Genomic DNA, 21,197 nt, shown 5'->3' with positions numbered 1-21,197 from the left:
GCATTTTATTTGCTTTTAACCATTTTACAACTGAATTTATTATTGTTTCCTTTTTAACAATTTTATAGGATGGCTCAACTGGTAGAGCTGTTGCCTCACGGTGCTGGGGGGTCCAGGTTCTGACCTCGGGTGCTATCTGTGTGGAGTTTGTACGCTCTCCCTGTGACCACGTGGGATTCCACTGTGTGCTCTGGTTTCCTCCCACATCCCAAAGACATGTGGATCAGTCGGTTAATTGGCCTTTGTAAAACCTCCCCTATGTGTAGGGAGTGGATGAGAAGGTGGGATAACATAGAACTTGTGTGGATGGATGATCGATGGTTGGCATGGACTCAGTGGGCTGAAGGGCCTGTTTACCTTCTGTATCTCTAAACTCTAAACTAAACTAAACTCTTACCTGTTCTAAACAATAGTCATGTTTTAAGTGTATTTAAATCCATTTTAAGGCAGGGAAGGACATGGGTTTATGAAGAGGGGGGGGACATTCAATAGGAACCTGAGGGGTAACCGTCTTGGTGGTGGTTATGGAACGAGCTGGCGGAGGAGTTAGTTGAAGCAGGTACTATCGCAACGTTTAAGAAACATTTAGACACGTACATGGATAGGACAGGTTTAGACAATAGACAATCGACAATAGACAATAGGTGCAGGGCAAGGCCATTCAGCCCTTCGAGCCTGCACCACCATTCAATGTGAACATGGCTGATCATCCATAATAGTACCCCATTCCTGCCTTCTCCCCATGTCCCCTGACTCGGCTATCTTTAAAAGCTTTATTTAACTCTCTCCTGAAAGCATCCAAAGAACTGGCCTCCACCGCATTTTGAGGCAGAGAATTCCACAGACTTACAGCTCTCTGTGTGAAAAAGTTTTTCCTCATCTCCGTTCTAAATGGCTTACCCCTTATTCTTAAACTGTGGCTCCTGGTTCTGAGGAATATGGGCCAAATGCAGGCAGGTGGGACGAGTGTAGATGTGTCATGATGGCTGGTGAGGACAAGTTGGACCGAAGGGCCTGTTTCCATGCTGCATCACTCTATGACTCATGAGGGTGTCAGGGTTTATGGGGAGAAGGCAGGAGAATGGGGTTAGGAGAGACAGTGTCTACTCTGCCACGATTGAATGGCAGAGTAGACTTGATGGGCCGAATCATCAAGGAGCATCAACTCAACTTCCTGGGGCCTGAGGCCAGACTGCCACTTGGTCCCTCGAGGAGAGGGAGGGCAGTGGAGACCCTAGTATAGTGGATGGGGTCACGTCATGGCAGTGCAGTCATGTGGGACCTGGCATAGAGAGGGCTAGTGGACTGTTAGACCCACCCTGACCCAAACCATGAAACCCTCGCTCAGAGCGTGGGGCATACCAGCCTCACCAACGATGCCCATTGCATCACTGGATCCAGTAAGGAGAGGCAAGCAGCATTAAAACTGCTGAATCATGCTGCAAATATCCACGCGAGTCATTGATCAATTCTTTGTCTTGAGCAGGGTCTGCAAATCGGAACCAGGGAGCTGGAGGAGATGGGAGGCAAGTTCTGCACGGCACTGCTGAAGTTGTCACCCAACATGCCGCTGACGTGCCAGGATGCTGCCCACCTCAACCTGGATAGCGAGCTGAACAATGACAAGAACTTCTCACGCAAGTAAGTCAGGGTTGTTCATTGTACAGTTATGGAATGATTTATAATGTTCATTGTCAGTGAAGGACTCATAGAGTGTACAGCACGGGAACAGATCAATCAGCCAACCTTCACCATGTTGACGGAGATTGAGGGTTTATAGAATATAGGGTTTAGTGAGCTATGGGCTTAATGCAAGCAAACGGGACCAGCTCAGTGTGCATTAAGCCCATAGCTCACTAAACCTTGTATTCTATAAACCCTCAATCTCCGTTCCTGTCCATATTTATTTTAAAAGTTGAAATTGTATCTACTTATAATGCTTCATTTGTCATCTCGACCTACTAGAGGAGGGGCAGTGCTGGACCTCCTGTTAGGAAATGAGACTTCCTGGAAAGGAAATAAACAGAGAATAAGAGACGGGGGTTTTCTTAAATGTGCATATTTTAATGCTAGGAGCATTGTAAGAAAGGTGGATGAGCTTAGAGTCTGGATAGACACCTGGAAGTATGATGTTGTGGCGATCAGTGAAACGTGGTTGCAGGAGGGCTGTGATTGGAAACTAAATATTCCAGGATTCGCTGCTTCAGGTGTGATAGAATTGGAGGGGCAAGAGGTGGAGGTGTTGCATTGCTAGTCAGGGAAGATATTACAGCAGTGCTTTGGCAGGATAGATTGGAGGGCTCATCTAGGGAGGCTATTTGGGTGGAATTGAGAAGTGGGAAAGGTGTAGCAACTCTTATAGGGGTGTATTATAGACCGCCGAACGTGGAACGAGAATTGGAAGAGCAAATATGTAAGGAGAGAGCAGATATTAGTAGTAAGCACAAGGTAGTGATTGTGGGAGATTTCAACTTTCCACACATAGACTGGGAAACACATTCTGTGAATGGGCTGGATGGGTTGGAGTTTGTAAAATGTGTGCAGGATAGTTTTTTTGCAGCAATACATAGAGGTACCTACTAGAGGAGGGGCAGTGCTGGACCTCCTGTTAGGAAATGAGATGGGACAGGTGGCGGAGGTATGCGTTGGGGAGCACTTCGGGTCCAGTGATCACAATACCATTAGTTTCAATATAATTATGGAGAGGGTCAGAACTGGACCTAGGGTTGAGATTTTTGATTGGAGAAAGGCTAACTTTAATGCGATGCGAGATGATTTAAAAGGAGTGAACTGGAACATTTTGTTTTATGGGAAAGATGTAGAAGAGAAATGGAGGACATTTAAAGGGGAAATTTTAAGAGTACAGAATCTTTATGTTCCTGTTCGGTTGAAAGGAAACAGTAAAAATTGGAAAGAGCCCTGGTTTTCAAGGGAAATTGGACATCTTGTTCGTAAAAAGAGGCATGTCTACAATAATTATACGCAGCATGAAGTAAATGCGGTGCTTGAGGAGTATAAGGAATGTAAAAAGAATCTTAAGAAAGAAATTAGAAAAGCTAAAAGAAGATATGAGGTTGCTTTGGCAAGTAAGGTGAAAGTCAATCCAAAGGGTTTCTACAGCTATATTAATAGCAAAAGGATAACGAGGGATACAATTGGTCCATTGGAGTGGACAGCTATCTGCAGAGCCAAAAGAGATGGGGGAGATATTGTACAATTTTTTTTCTTCGGTATTCACCAAGGAGAAGGATATTGAATTATGTGAGGTAAGGGAAACTAGTAGAGTAGCTTTGGATACTATGAGGTTCAAAGTAAAAGAAGTACTGACACTTTTGAAAAATCAAAAAATGGATAAGTCTCCAGGTCCTGACAGGATATTCCCTAGGACATTGAGGGAAGTTAGTGTAGAAATAGCCGGGGCTATGACAGAAATATTTCAAATGTCATTAGAAACGGGAATAGTCCCCGAGGATTGGCGCACTGCGCATGTTGTTCCATTGTTTAAAAAGGGTTCTAAGAGTAAACCTAGCAATTATAGACCTGTTAGTTTGACTTCAGTGGTGGGCAAATTAATGGAAAAGATACTTAGAGATAATATATATAAGCATCTGGATAAACAGGGTCTGATTAGGAACAGTCAACATGGATTTGTGCCTGGAAGGTCATGTTTGATTAATCTTCTTGAATTTTTTGAAGAGGTTACTAGGGAAATTGACGAGGGTAAAGCAGTGGATGTTGTCTATATGGACTTTAGTAAGGCCTTTGACAAGGTTCCTCATGGAAGGTTGGTTAAGAAGGTTCAACTGTTGGGTATAAATGCCGGAATAGCAAGATGGATTCAACAGTGGCTGAATGGGAGAAGCCAGAGGGTAATGGTGGATGGCTGTTTGTCGGGTTTGAGGCAGGTGTCTAGTGGGGTGCCTCAGAGATCTGTGTTGTGTCCTTTGTTGTTTGTCATGTACATCAATGATCTGGATGAAGGTGTGGTATATTGGATTAGTAAGTATGCAGATGATACCAAGATAGGGGGTGTTGTGGATAATGAAGAGGATTTCCAAAGTCTACAGAGTGATTTAGGCCATTTGGAAAAATGTGCTGAAAGAAGGCAGAGGGAGTTTAATGCTGATAAATGTGAGGTGCTACACCTTGGCAGGACAAATCAAAATAGGACGTACATGGTAAATGGTAGGGAATTGAAGAATACTGTCGAACGGAGGGATCTGGGAATAACCGTGCATAGTTCCTTGAAGGTGGAATCTCATATAGATAGGGTGGTAAAGAAAGCTTTTGGTATGCTAGCCTTTATAAATCAGAGCATTGAGTATAGAAGCTGGGATGTAATGTTAAAATTGTACAAGGCATTGGTGAGACCAAATCTGGAGTATGGTGTACAATTTTAGTCCCGCAATTATAGGAAGGATGGCAACAAAATAGAGAGAGTACAGAGGTGATTTACTAGAAAGTTGCCTGGGTTTCAACAACTAAGTTACAGAGATAGGTTGAATAAGTTAGGTCTTTATTCTCTGGAGCGCAGAAGGTTAAGGGGGGACTTCATAGAGGTCTTTAAAATGATTAGAGGGATAGACAGAGTTGATGTGGACAAGCTTTTCCCTTTGAGAATAGGGAAGATTCAAACAAGAGGACATGACTTCAGAATTAAGGGACAGAAGTTTAGGGGTAACATGAGGGGGAACTTCTTTACTCAGAGAGTGGTAGCGGTGTGGAATGAGCTTCCAGTGGAAGGTTTGTTGGTATCATTTAAAAATAAATTGGATAGGCATATGGATGAGAAGGGAATGGAGGATTATGGTATGAGTGCAGGCAGGTGGGACTAAGGGAAAATTATTGTTCGGCACGGACTTGTAGGGCCGAGATGGCCTGTTTCCTTGCTGTAATTGTTATATGGTTATATGGTTATGTGGACTACCCTCTGAATGCAAAGGTTGCCCCTGAAGTCCTTATCACTCCCCTCACCTTGAGCTCATGTCCTCTAGTTTTAGAATTATCCACCTAAATTGTACATGTGATTTTCCTGGTAACTGACGGTACATATTCAATATTTGATAAACATATCCAGTACCCACTAGGACAGGATGGAGGGGGAGAAAAGATGATGTACAGCAGTGAGCAGTGAGTGGATGCAGTCTGACCTGGTGTTTGGATTGTAAAGGAGGTCCATAATTGTTAGAGAGAATGGTAGATGTAGCACACTGATGGGACGGAACCCCAATCTCAGGCTAAATCTCAGACAGTCCCAAACTCAATCCCAGACTCTCTTATGGGCCTGTCCCACTTAGGCGATTTTTCAGCTGCCGGCAGTCACCTGAAAAACCGGCAACTGGAATGGTGACTGTCAGTGTGGAACACACACACACACGCACACACACATCGCTTCCTTCACCAGTCCATTATGCAGGCGAGGGACAGGTCAAGCGGGAGGACCACTGTCTGAGTGAAATTCACACGGTGCAAAGCCAAGATGATGCAGACACACACCATGATTAACAGGATGGCGTTGTATGCACAGTGTACGGTAAGTCTTTTAAAGGAGGGGGGAGGGGGGGGGGAGAGGAGGGAGAAGGGGGACGAGAGGGGAGAAGGAGTGGAGACAACTTTTAAGAAGCCAGAGATACACGGCTGTGAAGCTCGTCGGACATTAATATTACTGGTCAGTTATCCTTGGTTCTGAAAAATACCTTATTATGTTTTTCTTCACCAATGAGCCAATGAAATTCACCAGTCAGCACCGGCTACAACATACGAGAACCATTGAGCTCCTGGTAACCTACATGGACCTCCTGGCGACCCACCTACAGCAGGAGAATTCTCACTACTCTCCATGACGGCTTCATTCTAGTCGCCGCTAATTTTTCAACATGTTGAAAAATTTGCGATGACCATAATGAGGCTGCGACTAGTTCCCAGAATACGGGAACTCCTCACGACCATGAAGTCGACTCCCCAGCAACCACCGGCGAACATGTGACGACCATGTGACGACCGCATAGTCTCCTAAACAGTCGCCTACGTGGGACATGCCCATAAGTCTCAGACTCAGTGCCAGACAAAGTTCCAGACTCAATTGCAGAATCAATCTCACTCAGACTCAGACTTTGTCTCAGACTCAGACAGCCCCAGACTTAGATAGTCCCAGGCTCAGACTCAGACAGTCCCAGACTTAATCTCAGTCCCAGACTCAGTCCCAGACTCAGACAGTCCCGATCTCAGCCACCATCGTTCGGAGCATACACATGTTTATTTACTGTAGAACCTAATGCCAAAGATCATTGCAAAATGCAACCTGTCTCTCCCTCCAGAAACCAGACTGGAAATGAATCTGATTTTTGTTCAGTAGGTAAACTGGCATAAGGAGCTGACAGATGAATCTTGTATTCAGCATAGTTGCCAATACTGTGTCCTCCTGACCTATTCAACACTGAATGCAGAGTTTGCTGTAAATTCACTTTGCACCAATGCTGAACCCACTCACCTACAGACCTACACAGTCCACCTACCAGAGGTGTTGGTTGTGTACAGCAGAGCCCGGCCAGCTCTTGCAACATGTGGTGGACCATGTAACCTGCTACACACAATGCACTGTCGATAGCTTGTGTATCTGTACATTTGCCTCAGCTATTACAGTAGCTACGAGCCACATGTGCCTCATTTAAATGTGCCTAATTAGATTTTTGATTAGAAAATAAAAGTGAAGTAGGAGATGTCTTTGGAGGGCCATTGATGTAATGTGCATGCTCGCTAATTCAGTGTCTGTTGTAAAACAATTGGATGGTAGATTTTTTATTGTTCTATTGTGATTTTTATTTCCATGGATTCTAGTTATTGACTGTTTGCTTAAATAATGTAATAATGTGCAGAGTGGGTGAAAATGACAGCCCTCCCGTCCACGGAACTAACATTGGTCCAACGGTCAGATTGGCCACTCAGGGTCAGCAATGGACCAATGACCCAGTTACTGGAGAGAAGCAGCATGGTGGTGCAGCGGTGAAGTTGCTGCCTTACAGCAACAGACATCCGGGTTCCATCCTGACCAAGGGTGTTGTCTGTACAGAGTTTGTTGGTTCTCCCCATGACCACGTGGGTTGTGTCCGGGTGCTCTGGTTTCTTCCCACACTCCAAAGACGTGCAGGTTTGTAGGTTAATTGACTTTTGTGACATAAATGTGTTCAAACAAGAGGACATGACTTCAGAATTAAGGGACAGAGGTTTAGGGGTAACATGAGGGGGGAACTTCTTTACTCAGAGAGTGGTAGCGGTGTGGAATGAGCTTCCAGTGGAAGTGGTGGAGGCAGGTCCGTTGGTATCATTTAAAAATAAATTGGATAGGCATATGGATGAGAAGGGAATGGAGGGTTATGGTATGAGTGCAGGCAGGTGGGACTAAGGGAAAATAATTGTTCGGCACGGACCTGTAGGGCCGAGATGACCTGTTTCCTTGCTGTAATTGTTATATGGTTATATGGTTATAAAATGTTCCCTCGCTGGTCGGCATGGACGCGGTGGGCCGAATGGTCTGTTTCCGAGCTGTATCTCTAAACTAAACTAAACTAAGCAGCAGGTGGCCAGCTGGGCACAGGCCCAGTAACGGCCAGCCGTGTTGTCCGTGGTGATGGAGGCCTGGGTCTGAGTGAATAGAGAGCGGCCACAGTGCAACTGTGAGACTAAACCAAAATAAAGACACAAGGTGCAGGAGGTCAAGCGGAGAACATGGAGAGGTGAAGTTTTGGCTCACGACCCTTCACTGACAGCCTGACCAGCTGAGCATTTTGTGTCTTTTTTTTCTAAACCAGCATCTGCAGTTCCTTGTTTCTACACTAAACACCAAGTTGCCCAATATCTGTTTCATTGACCAGGAATGAGTGGGTTAACATATGATGAGCGTTTGACAGCTGGAGTATAGAAGGATGAGGGGAAACTTCATTGAAACTTACCGAACAGTGAAAAGCCTCAATACCGTGGATGTGGAGAGGATGTTTCCACTAGTGGGAGAGTCTAGGACCAAAGATCACACTCAGAATTAAAGGACATTCCTTTTTGGAAGGAGATGAGGAGGAATTCCTTTAGTCAGAGGGTGGTGAATCTGCGGAATATTTGCCACAGAAGGCCGTGGAGGCCAATGGATATTTTTAAGGCGGAGATAGATTCTTGATTAGTATTGGTGTCTGGGGTTATGGGGGGAACGAAGGCCATTCATTGTCACATACACCAATTGGTGCAGTAAAATTTGAGCATACAACAGCAGTATAACCATATAACCGTATAACCATATAACAATTACAGCACGGAAACAGGCCATCTCGGCCCTACAAGTCCGTGCCGAACACTTTTTTTTTCCCCTATAACAACATTATAGAATTTAACATTAAGCATAAAAACATAAAAATATCCCCCAACAGCGGAATCAATGTTTCCCAATGTGAGGGAAGGCAACAAAGTTCAGTCCACTTCCTCTTGTTCGTGGTCAGTGCCTATTGAGGCCTCTGCAGTTGCCGCAACGGCGGTCCGATATTTCAGGCCTTCTCGCCGAATGATGGAACTCCGGCGTTGGAAGAACACTCTCAGCGGCTTGGAGTTTCCGAATCGGCCACTTCTTACTGGAGACCGCGGCTCCCAGAGTCCACAGGCTGAGCTGGGCGGAGCTACAGCACTGGCAACCTCGGCAAAAGATCCCAGGGTTCCTCAACGTTAAAGTCAGCGCCGCCCGCGGCTGGATGCTCCGCAGACCACAGTTCCACGGTGTTCAGGTAAGCAGTCCCAGCACTCCGGAGCTTCCAACATGGCGACCCCGGTAAGGCATCGCTTGCTCGCTCAGTGCAGCACCGCTGCTGAAGCTGATCCCCCGGCCAGTCTCCGGCAGGAAAGACCACGCCAATGCAGATGGTAGGCCGCGAGGAGGGGGCGAAGATGCAGCTCGGAGGAAGGACGCATCCTCGACAAGGTAGTGACTGTAAAAACCAGTTTCCCCCTTCACCCGCCCCCACCCACATAAAAGGACTAAAAGACCTGCAAAACAAACACTTTTGACAGAGTTAAAAAAAAAGATGACAGGATGAATAGCTGCAGGCGGGGCTGCCACACTTGATGGCGCCACCACTCAGAGAAGGCTGGAGAATGGGCTTTGGAAGGAGAGATAGATCAGCCATGATTGAATGACAGAGTAGACTCGATGGGCCGAATGGCCTAATTGATGACTTTACGTACTCGCACCTGATGAGTATCAGTCAGTGACAAGGCTGTGTGAAGGAAGGAGCAGTGAGTTGGTGGTATTTTACAATTAGTTTCTGATCGAGACCCTTCTTCAGACTGACCCGAAACGTCACCCATTCCTTCTCTCCAGAGATGCTGCTTGTCCCGCTGAGTTACTCCAGCTTTTCGTGTCTATCTTCGGTTTAAACCAGCATCTGCAGTTCCTTCTTACACAGTTAGTTTCTGATGTTTATTTGTTTACATGGCTGTTGGTACTGCTGCCGATGTTATTGCCTGGTTTACATGGCATTGTGTGGATAACCTGCATGTTGTGCCAGAGACACAGAAACATTGATTACTCTCAACCCATCTGACTCAACATGGCAAGTGATATCACAATGCAATTTAAATAGGACACGTTTCATCTCAGCAGCAGCATCGGACTAACTTCAATGGTACATTAGAGAGGCAATGAGAAGCGTTCTGTGATGTTGTTTGTGATTGAATTTTCCTAATTGTTCACCGGCAGGTCAGGTCAGTATTTCCTGCCCATTCCAAGCACCCTCTGAGCTTCACGACTTGCTAACTTGTTTTGGAGGGCGGCTAAGAGGCAGCTCGGAAGCTTCTGGTCTGGGGTTGCAGTTTGGCTGATGAGTCAAGAGTGTCTTATTGTCGTAAGTCGCAGATGGAACAATGTGATTCTTACTTGCAATAGCACAATAGAATATGTCCACATAGTACACTGTAAACAATATAATAAACAAGAAAACAAGTTCAGTGTGTGTGTGTAGGAAGGAACTCCAGATGATGGTTTAAACTGAAGATAGACACAAGATGCTGGAGTAACTCAGCCGGACAGGCAGCCTCTCTGGAGAGAAGGAATGGTTGATGTTATGCGTCGTGACCCTTCAACAGACAGAGTCAGGGGAGAGGAAATACAGGCAATGAGCCAAAGGGGATAGAGAACAAGGAACATGTAGAACAGATCATTGTTATCGAGGAGAAGGTAATAATGAAGCAAACAGAGATGAAATGTAAACGAGAACAGTCAGACTGGTCGATGAATTGGGAAGTGGGGAGGGATGGAGAGGGAGGGAAAGCAAAGGTTACTTGATGTTGGATGTACAGACTCGGTGGGCCGAAGGGCCTGTTACCGTGTTGTATATCTAAAGTAAACTAAACTAAACTAAACTAAATCTCACAAACTAAAAGACACGATGTTTGAGGAGTGAGAGACTGTTTGATGAGAATGGGCAAGCCTGCTGTGGCCGTCCTGATTCTTATGTGAGCGGGTCTTGGTTGCAGCAGGCTTCCTGACCCTGGAAAAGGTTGGGTCAGGCGATGGTTGGTTGGGATGAAGGAGTTGTGGGGCAAAACAGAAGATGTTTGGAGTGTCTGATAATGTTGGGGGAAGCAACTAGTTGTTCATTTGTAATTGTTGAGAATAAGGACTCATGGCAGAGTGAGGGAATTGTTGAGTATAAGGACAATGGCAGAATGAGGGAATAGTAGGCTTTCATTAGGAATGCCCTTCTGCTCCTACACGCCCTGTTCACCAGCGTTAATAATGTGGAATCGGCCCATCTTTCACCTGTTGGGTTAGCTGTAGCCTGAGAACCTTGGCTGAGACACAAGGATAAAACTGACACAAAATGCTGGAGTAACTCAGCAGGACAGGACAGAACTGACAGACTCCTGACGTTAGTTAAGTGAGCCCAACAGGCAGACACTGACCCTGGCTCTGCTAAAACCAAAACTGAACGCTAACTTGCCTGGAGACCCTGTCTCACTTGGTGGGACCTCCCCAGTCCCATTAACTGTGTGCTCCAGGGAATGTGCAGCAGTGTGTGTGTGTGTGATGATGTTACACATGGTCCCTGGGCAACAAGAATGCCATCCCTTTGCACAAACATCTATCAGTCATGTTATCCATAAGACAAATAGTGCACAGAACTCACTTCGTGTGGAGACTAAATGTAAATGATAGCAGTAAATGATAGCAAAAAGGCATAAAACATATAAGAAAGATTAATTACTTAGAGCGGAGAAAGAATAAACTAGTTTTGTTGCTCATATGAACAAATGTACCTCAGACTTTTGAATTACGGATATAATGGGAGCTTGTTCGTTGGTAGGGTGTTCATGAGTCAAGCGTTCTTAACCCCGGGATAGTCTCCATTGGGAAGTGGGGAGGGATGGAGAGAGAGGGAAGCAAAGGTTACTTGAAGTTGGATGGCATGGTGGTGCAGCAGTAGAATTGCTACCTTACAATGCTTGCAGCGCTGGATGGTACAATGCTTACAGCACTGGCATTTTCCCCGTGACCTGCGTGGGTTTTCTCCGAGATCTTTGGTTTCCTCCCACACTCCAAAGTTGTACAGGTTTGTTGGTTAATTGGCTTGGTATAAGTGTAAATTGTCCCATGTGTGTGTAAGATAGTGTTAATGTGGGGGGATCATTGGTAAGTGTGGACTCAGTGGGCCGAAGGACCTGTTTTCACATTGTATATCTAAACTAAACTAGATGTCAATATTCATACCACTGGGGTGTAAGCTGCCCATGTGATATATGAGGTGCTATTCCTCCAATATGCGCTGGGCCTCACTCTAACAATGGAGGAGGCCCAGGACAGACAGGTCAGATTGGGAATGGGAGGGGGAGTTAAAGTGCTGAGCAACCGGGAGATTAGCTAGGTTAAGGCGGACTGAGCGGAGGTGTTTAGCGAAACGATCGCCGAGTCTGCGCTCTGCCTCGATGAGATACAGGAGTCCACACCTGGAACAGTGGATACAATAGATGGGGTTGGAGGAGGTGCAAGGGAACCTCTACCTTATCTGAAAAGACTGCCAGGGTCCTTGGATGGAGGTGAGCGGTGAGAAATAGGGACAGGTGTTGCATCTCGTGCAGTTGCAGGGGAAAGTACCTGGGGAGGGGGTGGTTTGGGTGGGAAGGGACGAGTTGACCAGGGAGTTGCAGACGGAATGGTCTCTGCAGAAAGCGGAAAGGGGTGGTGATGGGAAGATGTGATTTGTGATGGAATGCTTTTGGTGGTGGCAAAAATGCCAGAGGATTATGTGCTGTATACGGCGGCCGATGGGGTAGAAGGTGAGGACCAGGGGACTCGGTCCCTATTGTGACTCGGGGAGGGAGAGCAAGGGTGGAGCTGCGGGATATCGAGGAGACCCTAGTGAGGGCCTCATCTATGATGGAAGAGGGGAATCCCTGTTCCCTAAAGAATGAGGACATCTCCAATGCTCTGGCATGGAACAACTCATCTTGGGCGCAGATGCGGCATAGATGGAGGAATTGGGAGTAGGGGATAGAGTCTTTACAAGAAGCAGGGTGGGAAGAAGTGTGGTCTAGATAGCTGTGGGAAAGTGCGTTTATAATACATGTCAGTCGATAGTCTATCTCCTGTGATGGAGACTGTGAGATCAAAAAATAGTAGGGAGATGTCGGAGATGGTCAAAGTAAATTTGAGTGCAGGATGGAAAATAGAAGTAAAGCTAATGAAGTCAGTGAGTGCTGCATGGGTGCAGGAGCTAGCACCGATGCAGTTGTCAATGTAGTGGAGGTAGAGTTCGGGGATAGGGCCAGTGTACACCTGGAACAGGGATTGTTCGATGTACTCTAAATAGGAGGCAGACATAGCTGGGGCCCATGTGAGTGACCATAGCTACGCCTTGGATTTGGAGCCAGTGTATGCCTGGAACAAGGATTGTTTGACGTACCCTACTGTGTATGTCTATATATACACACACAAACACATATTTATACACACACACGACAAAACCAATGTCCCCCAATTCAGTGTAGTTCAGAGCTTACAGTATTTGTGGTTGTAGTGTATAATAGCCTGATCACTGAAGGGAAGAAGCTGTTCCTGTATCTTCTTTCCAATGACAAGAGGGAATGAATCTGTGGCCAGATTAGTATAGATCTCTGATGATGCTCGCTCGCTTTTTTAGGTAGTGTCTCTTGTAGATCCCTTCAATGGTGGGAGGTCAGAACCTGTGATGGATTGGGCAGAGTGCACCACTTTTTGCAGTCTTCTTGAGGGATGGTAGTCTTACATCACAGCCCTGAGGGATTACAATGAATCATGGAGTCATACAGTACGGAAATAGGCCCTTCGGCCCATCGTGCATGGCAACCATGGTGCCTGAAGCTAGAATATTTGGCCCATAATCCTCTAAACCGTTCCTATCCATGTACCTGTCCCCAAGTCTTTTTCATGTTGTCATGCACCTGACTCAACTACCTTCTCTGGCACCAAATTCTATATACCCATCAACCTCTGTGTGAAAAAGTTGTTCCTCAGGGGCCTATTAAATCTTTTCCCTTCCAGGAATAAAGTCCTAGCCTGCCCAACCTCTCCCTATAGCTCAGGTGCTCGAGTCTTGACAACACCAGATGTGCTTTTGCAACAATAAAAACAGAAAATGCTGGAAACACTCAACAGGTCAGGCAGCATTGGCAGAAGGAAGTGGAAAGAATGTGGGCCCAGTGTAGTAAACCTGTCACAATTTGAAGTGGATGTTCTCCTGGTGAAGACCTGGAGTGTTGATCTTAGGATCCAAGATGGCGTCCACCCCAGGCAACTCTTTGTGTACTGGTCACAGCAATCGCGCTTTACATTCGTTCCACTCTGTTAAATTTCTATTCCGATAGCAACATTTCATACTTCAAATCTGCTCTTCGTAATCTCCTTTCAGGCATTCTTTATGGCTGGCTGTATCGTCCACTAAATGTCATTCACGTTGTTCCCTTTGTCATGTACCTGTACACTGTGGATGGCTTGATTGTAATCATGTGTAGTCTTTCCGCTGACTGGTTAGCACAAAACAAAAGTTTTTCACTGTACCTCGATACACATGACAATGAACTAAACGCAATACAAACTCAACTCAAACTCAACTCCAGCCCTACCCCAAGTTCTCTCTTCTGATCCGAGCTGTATGTGCTGTTGGCGCCTGGGCTCCACTGGGAGCCTCAGGCCTATACTGAGAAAAACAGATAACTTCCACTCAGGCATTGTGCCCTTTGGGTGAGTGTTCTGACTTGCCCAACTGATGGAGGGGTTGTGGAGAAAGATAAGGTGTAAGTAACATGTGAGAAAGATTGGTCTGTTATCAGAAAAAAAACGGATAAAATGCCTACATGCAAGTAATGGACATTCAATATTGATTCAAAGTTCATTCATTTGAGCAGCAAGGTTATATTTTGCCACCACAATGTTTATTGAAGCTTCGGCTGGCGACCGGAAGGTAGCCGGTTCAATTCCCGCTTGGAGTGCATACTGTCGTTGTGTCCTTGGGCAAGACACTTCACCCACCTTTGCCTGTAATGGAATGTTACGGCGGCAGGCGCGGGCACACCGCGACGCCCTGTGTCTCCCTTTCAAGGGAGATGCTAAAAATGCATTTCGTTGTCTCTGTACTGTACACTGACAATGACAATAAATTGAATCATTTCATTTCATTTTTTTTCACTATGTGGCTACATTCAGCCTAACCAACTTTAAACAAAATAATGCTCAAATGTATGCAGAACAATTGTGTAGAACTGTTGGTTTATACCAAAGCGAGACACAAAGAACTGGAGTAATGGATCCTATTTCTCCAGAGATGCTGCCAGACCCGCTCAGTTACACCAGCACTTTGTATCTCTCTTTACTGAAGGTGTATGTTCTGCAAGCCCTGCCTCCTGTAACATTCATAAACAATCTCCATGGGTATTGAGGTGGGAACTATTCCCTCCAATCCCACAGCAGTCTGCTCCCACTTTCATTCAAGCTTCAGCTACAATTCTCACACCCACGCCAAAATCCATCCCGAATTCTCACTCACTTCCATCAGCAGAATGACATTTAATGTTGCTTCCACCAAGACTTCCTCCCAGTCTGGGCTCTGAATGTAGTAAACCTGCCACACGTTCAAGCCACATTCGTGGACCTAGCAGGAATGATTCAATGTACAAATTATGTGCATCTCACTTCTTCTGGATTCATTATACAAATCAACCATACTTATTAACCTGTATACTCAGGCCATGGCCAATAGTAAAATATTTTTTGCCAGTGAACAGGTTAGTCAGCTCCCTCCTTCTGAAGAAGAGTCCCGACCTGAAACGTCATCCTTCCCCGGGTGCTGCCGGACCCATAGGGTTCCTCCAGCACACTGTGTTTCACTCGGGATTGCATCATCTGCAGTTCCTTATGTCTCAATACTTAGTAAAATGTAAGGCATTGTGTATTTGTACTGCAGTCTAGTTGGAATAAGTTAGTAGACACAAAAAGCTGGAGTAACTCTCAGGAGAAAAGGAATAGGTGATGTTTCAGTTCGAGACCTTTCTTCAGACTGAGGGTCAAGAGAGAGGGAAACTAGGTATAAAAAGATTCAGAACAAGGGTGGCACGGTGGCGCAGCAGTAGAGTTGCTACCTTACAGCGCTTATAGCGCCTGAGACCCGGGTTCGATCCCAACTATGGGTGCTGTCTGTACGGAGTTTGTACGTTCTCCCCGTGACCGTGTGGGTTTTCTTCGAGATCTTCTGTTTTCTCCCACACTCCAAAGATGTACGGGTTTGCAGGTTAATTGGCTTGGTATAAATGTAACAAATTGTCCCTGGTGTGTGTGTAGGATGGCGTTAGTATGCGGGGACCCGTTGGTCAGTGCAGACTCTGTGGGCTGAAGGGCCTTTTTCCACGTTATATCTCTAAACTAAACTAAACTAAACACACCACAAACATGTTCAAGCGTTGTGTGCTGACAGCATACCATCGATGAATGTGTCTTCCCAATTCCCAATCTATTTCTGACACACATCACATCCTGCACATTTAGTAAGCTTGTTGGATGGTGCAATATATCCTTTTGTGTCCTTCCCCTGCTGTCATTACCCTTGTGTCGGTAATGTTAAAAGACAAAAAGCACTTTTTAAAAAGTTTTAAAGAAATTTATGAAATGCTGGTTCTTTGGATGATTTACATAATCTGATAAACATCTTTGTTTACTGCAGTTTAGTTTACAGATACAGCGCAGAAACAGGCCCTTCAGCCCACCGAGTCTGCGCTGACCAGCAATCCCTGCACATTAACACTATCCTACACACACACGGGACAATTTACACTTATACCAAGCCAATTAACCTACAAACCTGTACGTCTTTGGAGAATGGGAGGAAACTGGAGATCCCGGAGAAAACCCACGCAGATCACAAGGAAAACGTACAAACTCCATACAGACAGCACCCATAGTCAGGATTGAACCCGGGTCTCTAGTGCTGTAAGGCAGCAACTCTACTGCTGCTGCACCTTGCCGCCCGTTTGAATCTGTCCATAACAAGTCAGTTGGGATAAAACAAGTAAAGATACGAGAAGCTGGAGTAACTCAACCGGCCAGGCAGCATCTCTGGAAAAAATAGGCAGGTGACATTTCAGGTCAGACTGCCTGAGGTGGTGGGAGGGGTGAAAGCTGGAAGAGAGGCAGAGAAGAACCAAGCCTGGCAGGTAATAGGTGAACACAGGTGAGGGTGGCTTTTGATAGACGGGTGGTTGGACCAGAAATTAAAAAAAACAGGTGTGAGAGAAAAGGATTGAAGAGTTGTGAATTGTGAAGTCAGAGGAAGGAATGTAGGTGTAAGGAGAGGGTGAGTGTAGAAATAGGTGTGAATCCAGGTGGGGCACAGGGACGTGGGGGGGGGGGGGGGTAAGAAAAGGGGGGTGCGGGGGAGAAGGGGAAGGGGACTGGTTGGAGGGAGAGAGTGGGGCTGGGAGGGAGAGGAAGACGGAGGAAGGGGGGGAGGGAGAGGGTGAGGGGGAGAGGGGGGGGGGGGGGGGGAGCGGGGGGGAGGTAGAGAGAGGGCAAGGGTGGGGTAGAGGGAGATGTAGGAGGAGAGGGAGAGGGAGGGGAGAGAATGAGAGAGAGAGAGAGAGAGAGAGAGAGAGAGAGAGAGAGAGAGAGAGAGAGAGAGAGAGAGAGAGAGAGAGAGAGAGAGAGAGAGAGAGAGAGAGAGAGAGAGAGAGAGAGAGAGAGAGAGAGAGAGAGAGAGAGAGAGAGAGAGAGAGAGAGAGAGAGAGACAAGGTCTAACTGTTATTGTTGAAGATAGTAAATGTTGTTTAAGAACACAATCTGATTTTGTCAAAAAAAGGAGTTTTAGTCTTTATAGTGTAGTCAGTTCTTTGATGCTGTGATTTATTTCTCTGCTGCTGATTTACCAGTGGAGTCTGAGCCTCGTACTGCCTGTGCTGTCTATTGTGCAGGTAATCCCAGCTCTGCCATCTATTACCTCATTGATCACCCACCCTGGCAGCAGATAAATGATATCAACGGCATTTGCATGCACTGCGTTGCAGATGGATAAGACTGGGCCTCATTAATCAGCTTCAGGCTGTTTGAGGTGTGATCAATTTACGGGGTGTGATTGATTTATCTGACACCTTGCTGGAGTCGTGGTAATGCCAACATCTGTCTTGCACGCTGTCTTAAAGGCACAGTTGTTGTGTTGTGTTCCTGAATGACTGGGTCTTAAAGGGACTGATGCCGGTGAATTCATCGCTTCTGTGTTAGCTTTACATAAACACATCATGCACACAGGAGTAAACTATCAGACTCCTCACACCTGCTCTGTCATTCAGTGGGATTACACATAATCTTTCACTGTACATTCCTATACTACAGTAGAGCCTCTACCTCACACCACCAGGGACCTCTCTTCCATCCTGACTGTGTGAAGTTTGTACGTTCTCCCTGTGACTGCATGGATTTCCTCTGGGTTCTCCGGTTTCCTCCCACATCCCAAAGACGTGTGGGTTTGTTGATTAATTAGCCCTCTGTAAACTTGTTGGGAGTGGATGAGAAAGTGGTATAACATAGATGTCATGTGTATGTTTGATTGGTGCTCAGCATGGACCCAGTGGGCCGAAGGGCCTGTTTCCGTACTCTGTCTCTACCCTAAACTAAACTGAACTAACCACATATGTTTGATGTATTTATCAGACAAATTCTATTGCTCTCTCTCTTGAAGAATCTCACTAACTGAGATTTCACCCAATCTTATTGCTGAATAAACAAGTATGTGACCCAGTGGCTCAGGCAGCATCTCTGGAGAAAAAGGATGGGTTACGTTTTGTGTCGGAACCCTTCTTCAGGCTTCTTCAGTCTGAGGAAGGGTACAATACAATACAATACAATACAATACAATACAATACAATACAATACAATACAAATTTATTGTCATTTGAGCCCCAGTGAGACTAAAACGAAATTTTGTTTACACAGCCATACAAACAAGGACAATGTCCTACAGACATACACACAATTAAATTCACACAAACATCCATCACAGTGAACCCACTGTATTTTCTCTCCCCTGCTCTCAATTTCTCTCCCGATGTCCAAGCCCCAGGCGGGTGATGATAAGTCCCACGGCCATTTTAGGCCGCGCGGGGCGATTTACGGCCCCGCTCCCGGTCTCAAAGTACAAGGTTGGAACCACCACAGGTGATGGTGAGTCCCACGGCCATGAAGCCGCGCTGGGTGATGTACGGTCCCGCTCCGGGTCGTTCCAACCCCGCGACACGGGCTGGAGAAGTCGCGTTGCCGGAGCTCCGGGAAGCGGTCTCTCTCTCCCCCCGGACCCGCGAGCTCCCGATGTCCCAGTTCACCGGACCTGCGATTGCGTTGCTGGAGCCTCCGGGCCCCAGGAGTCGAGTCACAGCAGCGAGTCACCACCGCTCCCCACGCTCCGAGGCCGGCCAGCCCCACGATGGTGAGTATCTACCTTCTGTAGTTCATTCCCACGCTGTATTCTGAGACTGTGACTCCTGGTTCTACATATCCCAGTGAGGTGTGGCATTATCTCCAAATCCATCCTGTCAAGTCCTCAGAATATTTTGTACATTTCATTGAGATCATCTCTCATTCTTCCAAATGTCAGCGATTATGATCCTAATGTGCTGACTCTCGACAAAGGGTTCCAGCGTGGAAACATGCTTCAGACAGCGAGTGCTGTTGGGAACAATGAAGACCAGGCTTTCTGGGCATACCGAAGGTGTTAATCTGTACCGTCCCTCTGTTGACTATGTTTACTCAAGTTGTGCTAACAGAATGGGGGGCACAGTGGCGCAATGGTTGAGTTGCTGCCTTATCGTGGCTACAGGTGCTTGTCTGTACAGTGCTTGTTTGTACCTTCTCTCCGTAACTTGAATTGGGATTTCTCCGAAAATTTAGCTTTCCTTCCACACCCCAAAGACGTACAGGTTTGTAGGTTAATTGGCTTGGTATAAATATTTAAAAATTGGCCCTAGATGTGCGGGGATCACTGGTCAGTGCGGACTCGATGGGCCGAAGGGCGTGTTACCGCGCTGTATCTCTAAAGTAAACTAAACTAAACCAAACTAAACTACACAAATTAAAAGACACGTATTTGAGGAGAAAGAGACTGTTTCATGAGAATGGACAAGCCTGCTGTGGCCATCCTGATTCTAATGTGAGCGGGTCTTGGTTGCAGCAGGCTTGCTGACCCTGGAAATTGTTGGGTCAGGCAATGGTTGGTTGGGATGAAGGAGTTGTGGGGCAGAACATAAATGTAAGGTTATCCATTTTGGTGGCAAAAACAGGAAAGCAGACTATTATCTAAATGGTGGCCAACTAGGAAAAGGGGAGACGCAGCGAGACCTGGGGGTCATGGTACACCAGTCATTGAAAGTAGGCATGCAGGTGCAGCAGGCAGTGAAGAAAGCGAATGGTATGTTAGCTTTCATAGCAAAAGGATGAGTACAGGAGCAGGGAGGTTCTACTGCAGTTGTACAGGGTCTTGGTGAGACCACACCTGGAGTATTGCGTACAGTTTTGGTCTCCAAATCTGAAGAAGACATTATTGCCATAGAGGGAGTGCAGAGAAGGTTCGCCAGACTGATTCCTGGGATGTCAGGACTGTCTTATGAAGAAAGACTGGATAGACTTGGTTTATACTCTCTAGAATTTAGGAGATTGAGAGGGGATCTTATAGAAACTTACAAAATTCTTAAGGGGTTGGTCAGGCTAGATGCAGGAAGATTACTCCTGATGTTGGGGAAGTCCAGGACAAGGGGTCACAGCTTATGGATAAGGGGGAAATCCTTTAAAACCGAGATGAGAAGAACTTTTTTCACACAGAGAGTGGTGAATCTCTGGAACTCTCTGCCACAGAGGGTAGTCGAGGCCAGTTCATTGGCTATATTTAAGAGGGAGTTAGATGTGGCCCTTGTGGCTAAGGAGATCAGAGGGTATGGAGAGAAGGCAGGTACGGGATACTGAGTTGGATAATCAGCCATGATCATATTGAATGGCGGTGCAGGCTCGAAGGGCCGAATGGCCTACTCCTGCACCTAATTTCTATGTTTCTATGTTTGGAGTGTCTGATAATGTTGCGGGAAGCAACTAGTCGTTCAGTTGTAATTGATGAGAATAAGGACTCTGACCAATGGCAGAGTGAGGGAATAGTAGGCTTTCATTAGGAATGCCCTTCTGCTCCTACACGCCCTGTTCACCAGCGTTAATTGTGTGGCTGAGACACAAGGATAGAACTGACAGACAGACACAAAATGCTGGAGTAACTCAGCAGGACAGGACAGAACTGACAGACTCCTGACGTTAGTTAAGTGAGCCCAACAGGCAGACACTGACCCTGGCTCTGCTAAAACCAAAACTGAGCGCTAACTTGCCTGGAGACCCTGTCTCACTTGGTGGGACCTCCCCAGTCCCATTAACTGTGTGCTACAGGGAATGTGCAGCGGTGTGTGTGTGTGATGATGTTACACATGGTCCCTGGGCAAAAAGAATGCCATCCCTTTGCACAAATATCTATCAGTCATGTTATCCATAAGACAAATAGTGCACAGAACTCACTTCGTGTGGAGACTAAATGTAAATGATAGCAGTAAATGATAGAAAAAGGGCATAAAACAGATAAGAACGATTAATTACTTAGAGCGGAGAAAGAATAAACTA

At 46.2% G+C, this 21,197-nt stretch overlaps 1 protein-coding gene across 1 annotated transcript in view; it reads left to right on the top strand.

Annotated features, from left to right (window-relative positions):
- LOC129712813 (cytosolic carboxypeptidase 1-like) overlaps positions 1 to 21,197 on the top strand; it is a 105,505-nt gene that overhangs the window by 24,366 nt on the left and 59,942 nt on the right. The window contains exon 4 of the mRNA XM_055661550.1: positions 1,487 to 1,641. Within this exon, the coding sequence (XP_055517525.1) occupies positions 1,487 to 1,641 (155 nt within the window). The remainder of the gene's footprint in view (positions 1 to 1,486; positions 1,642 to 21,197) is intronic.

This window comes from Leucoraja erinacea, chromosome 33 (genome assembly GCF_028641065.1).
Source record: "Leucoraja erinacea ecotype New England chromosome 33, Leri_hhj_1, whole genome shotgun sequence".
Lineage (NCBI taxonomy): Eukaryota > Metazoa > Chordata > Chondrichthyes > Rajiformes > Rajidae > Leucoraja > Leucoraja erinaceus.
Note: the sequence above shows the minus strand (reverse complement) of the source record. Positions and strands in the feature narration are given on the sequence as shown.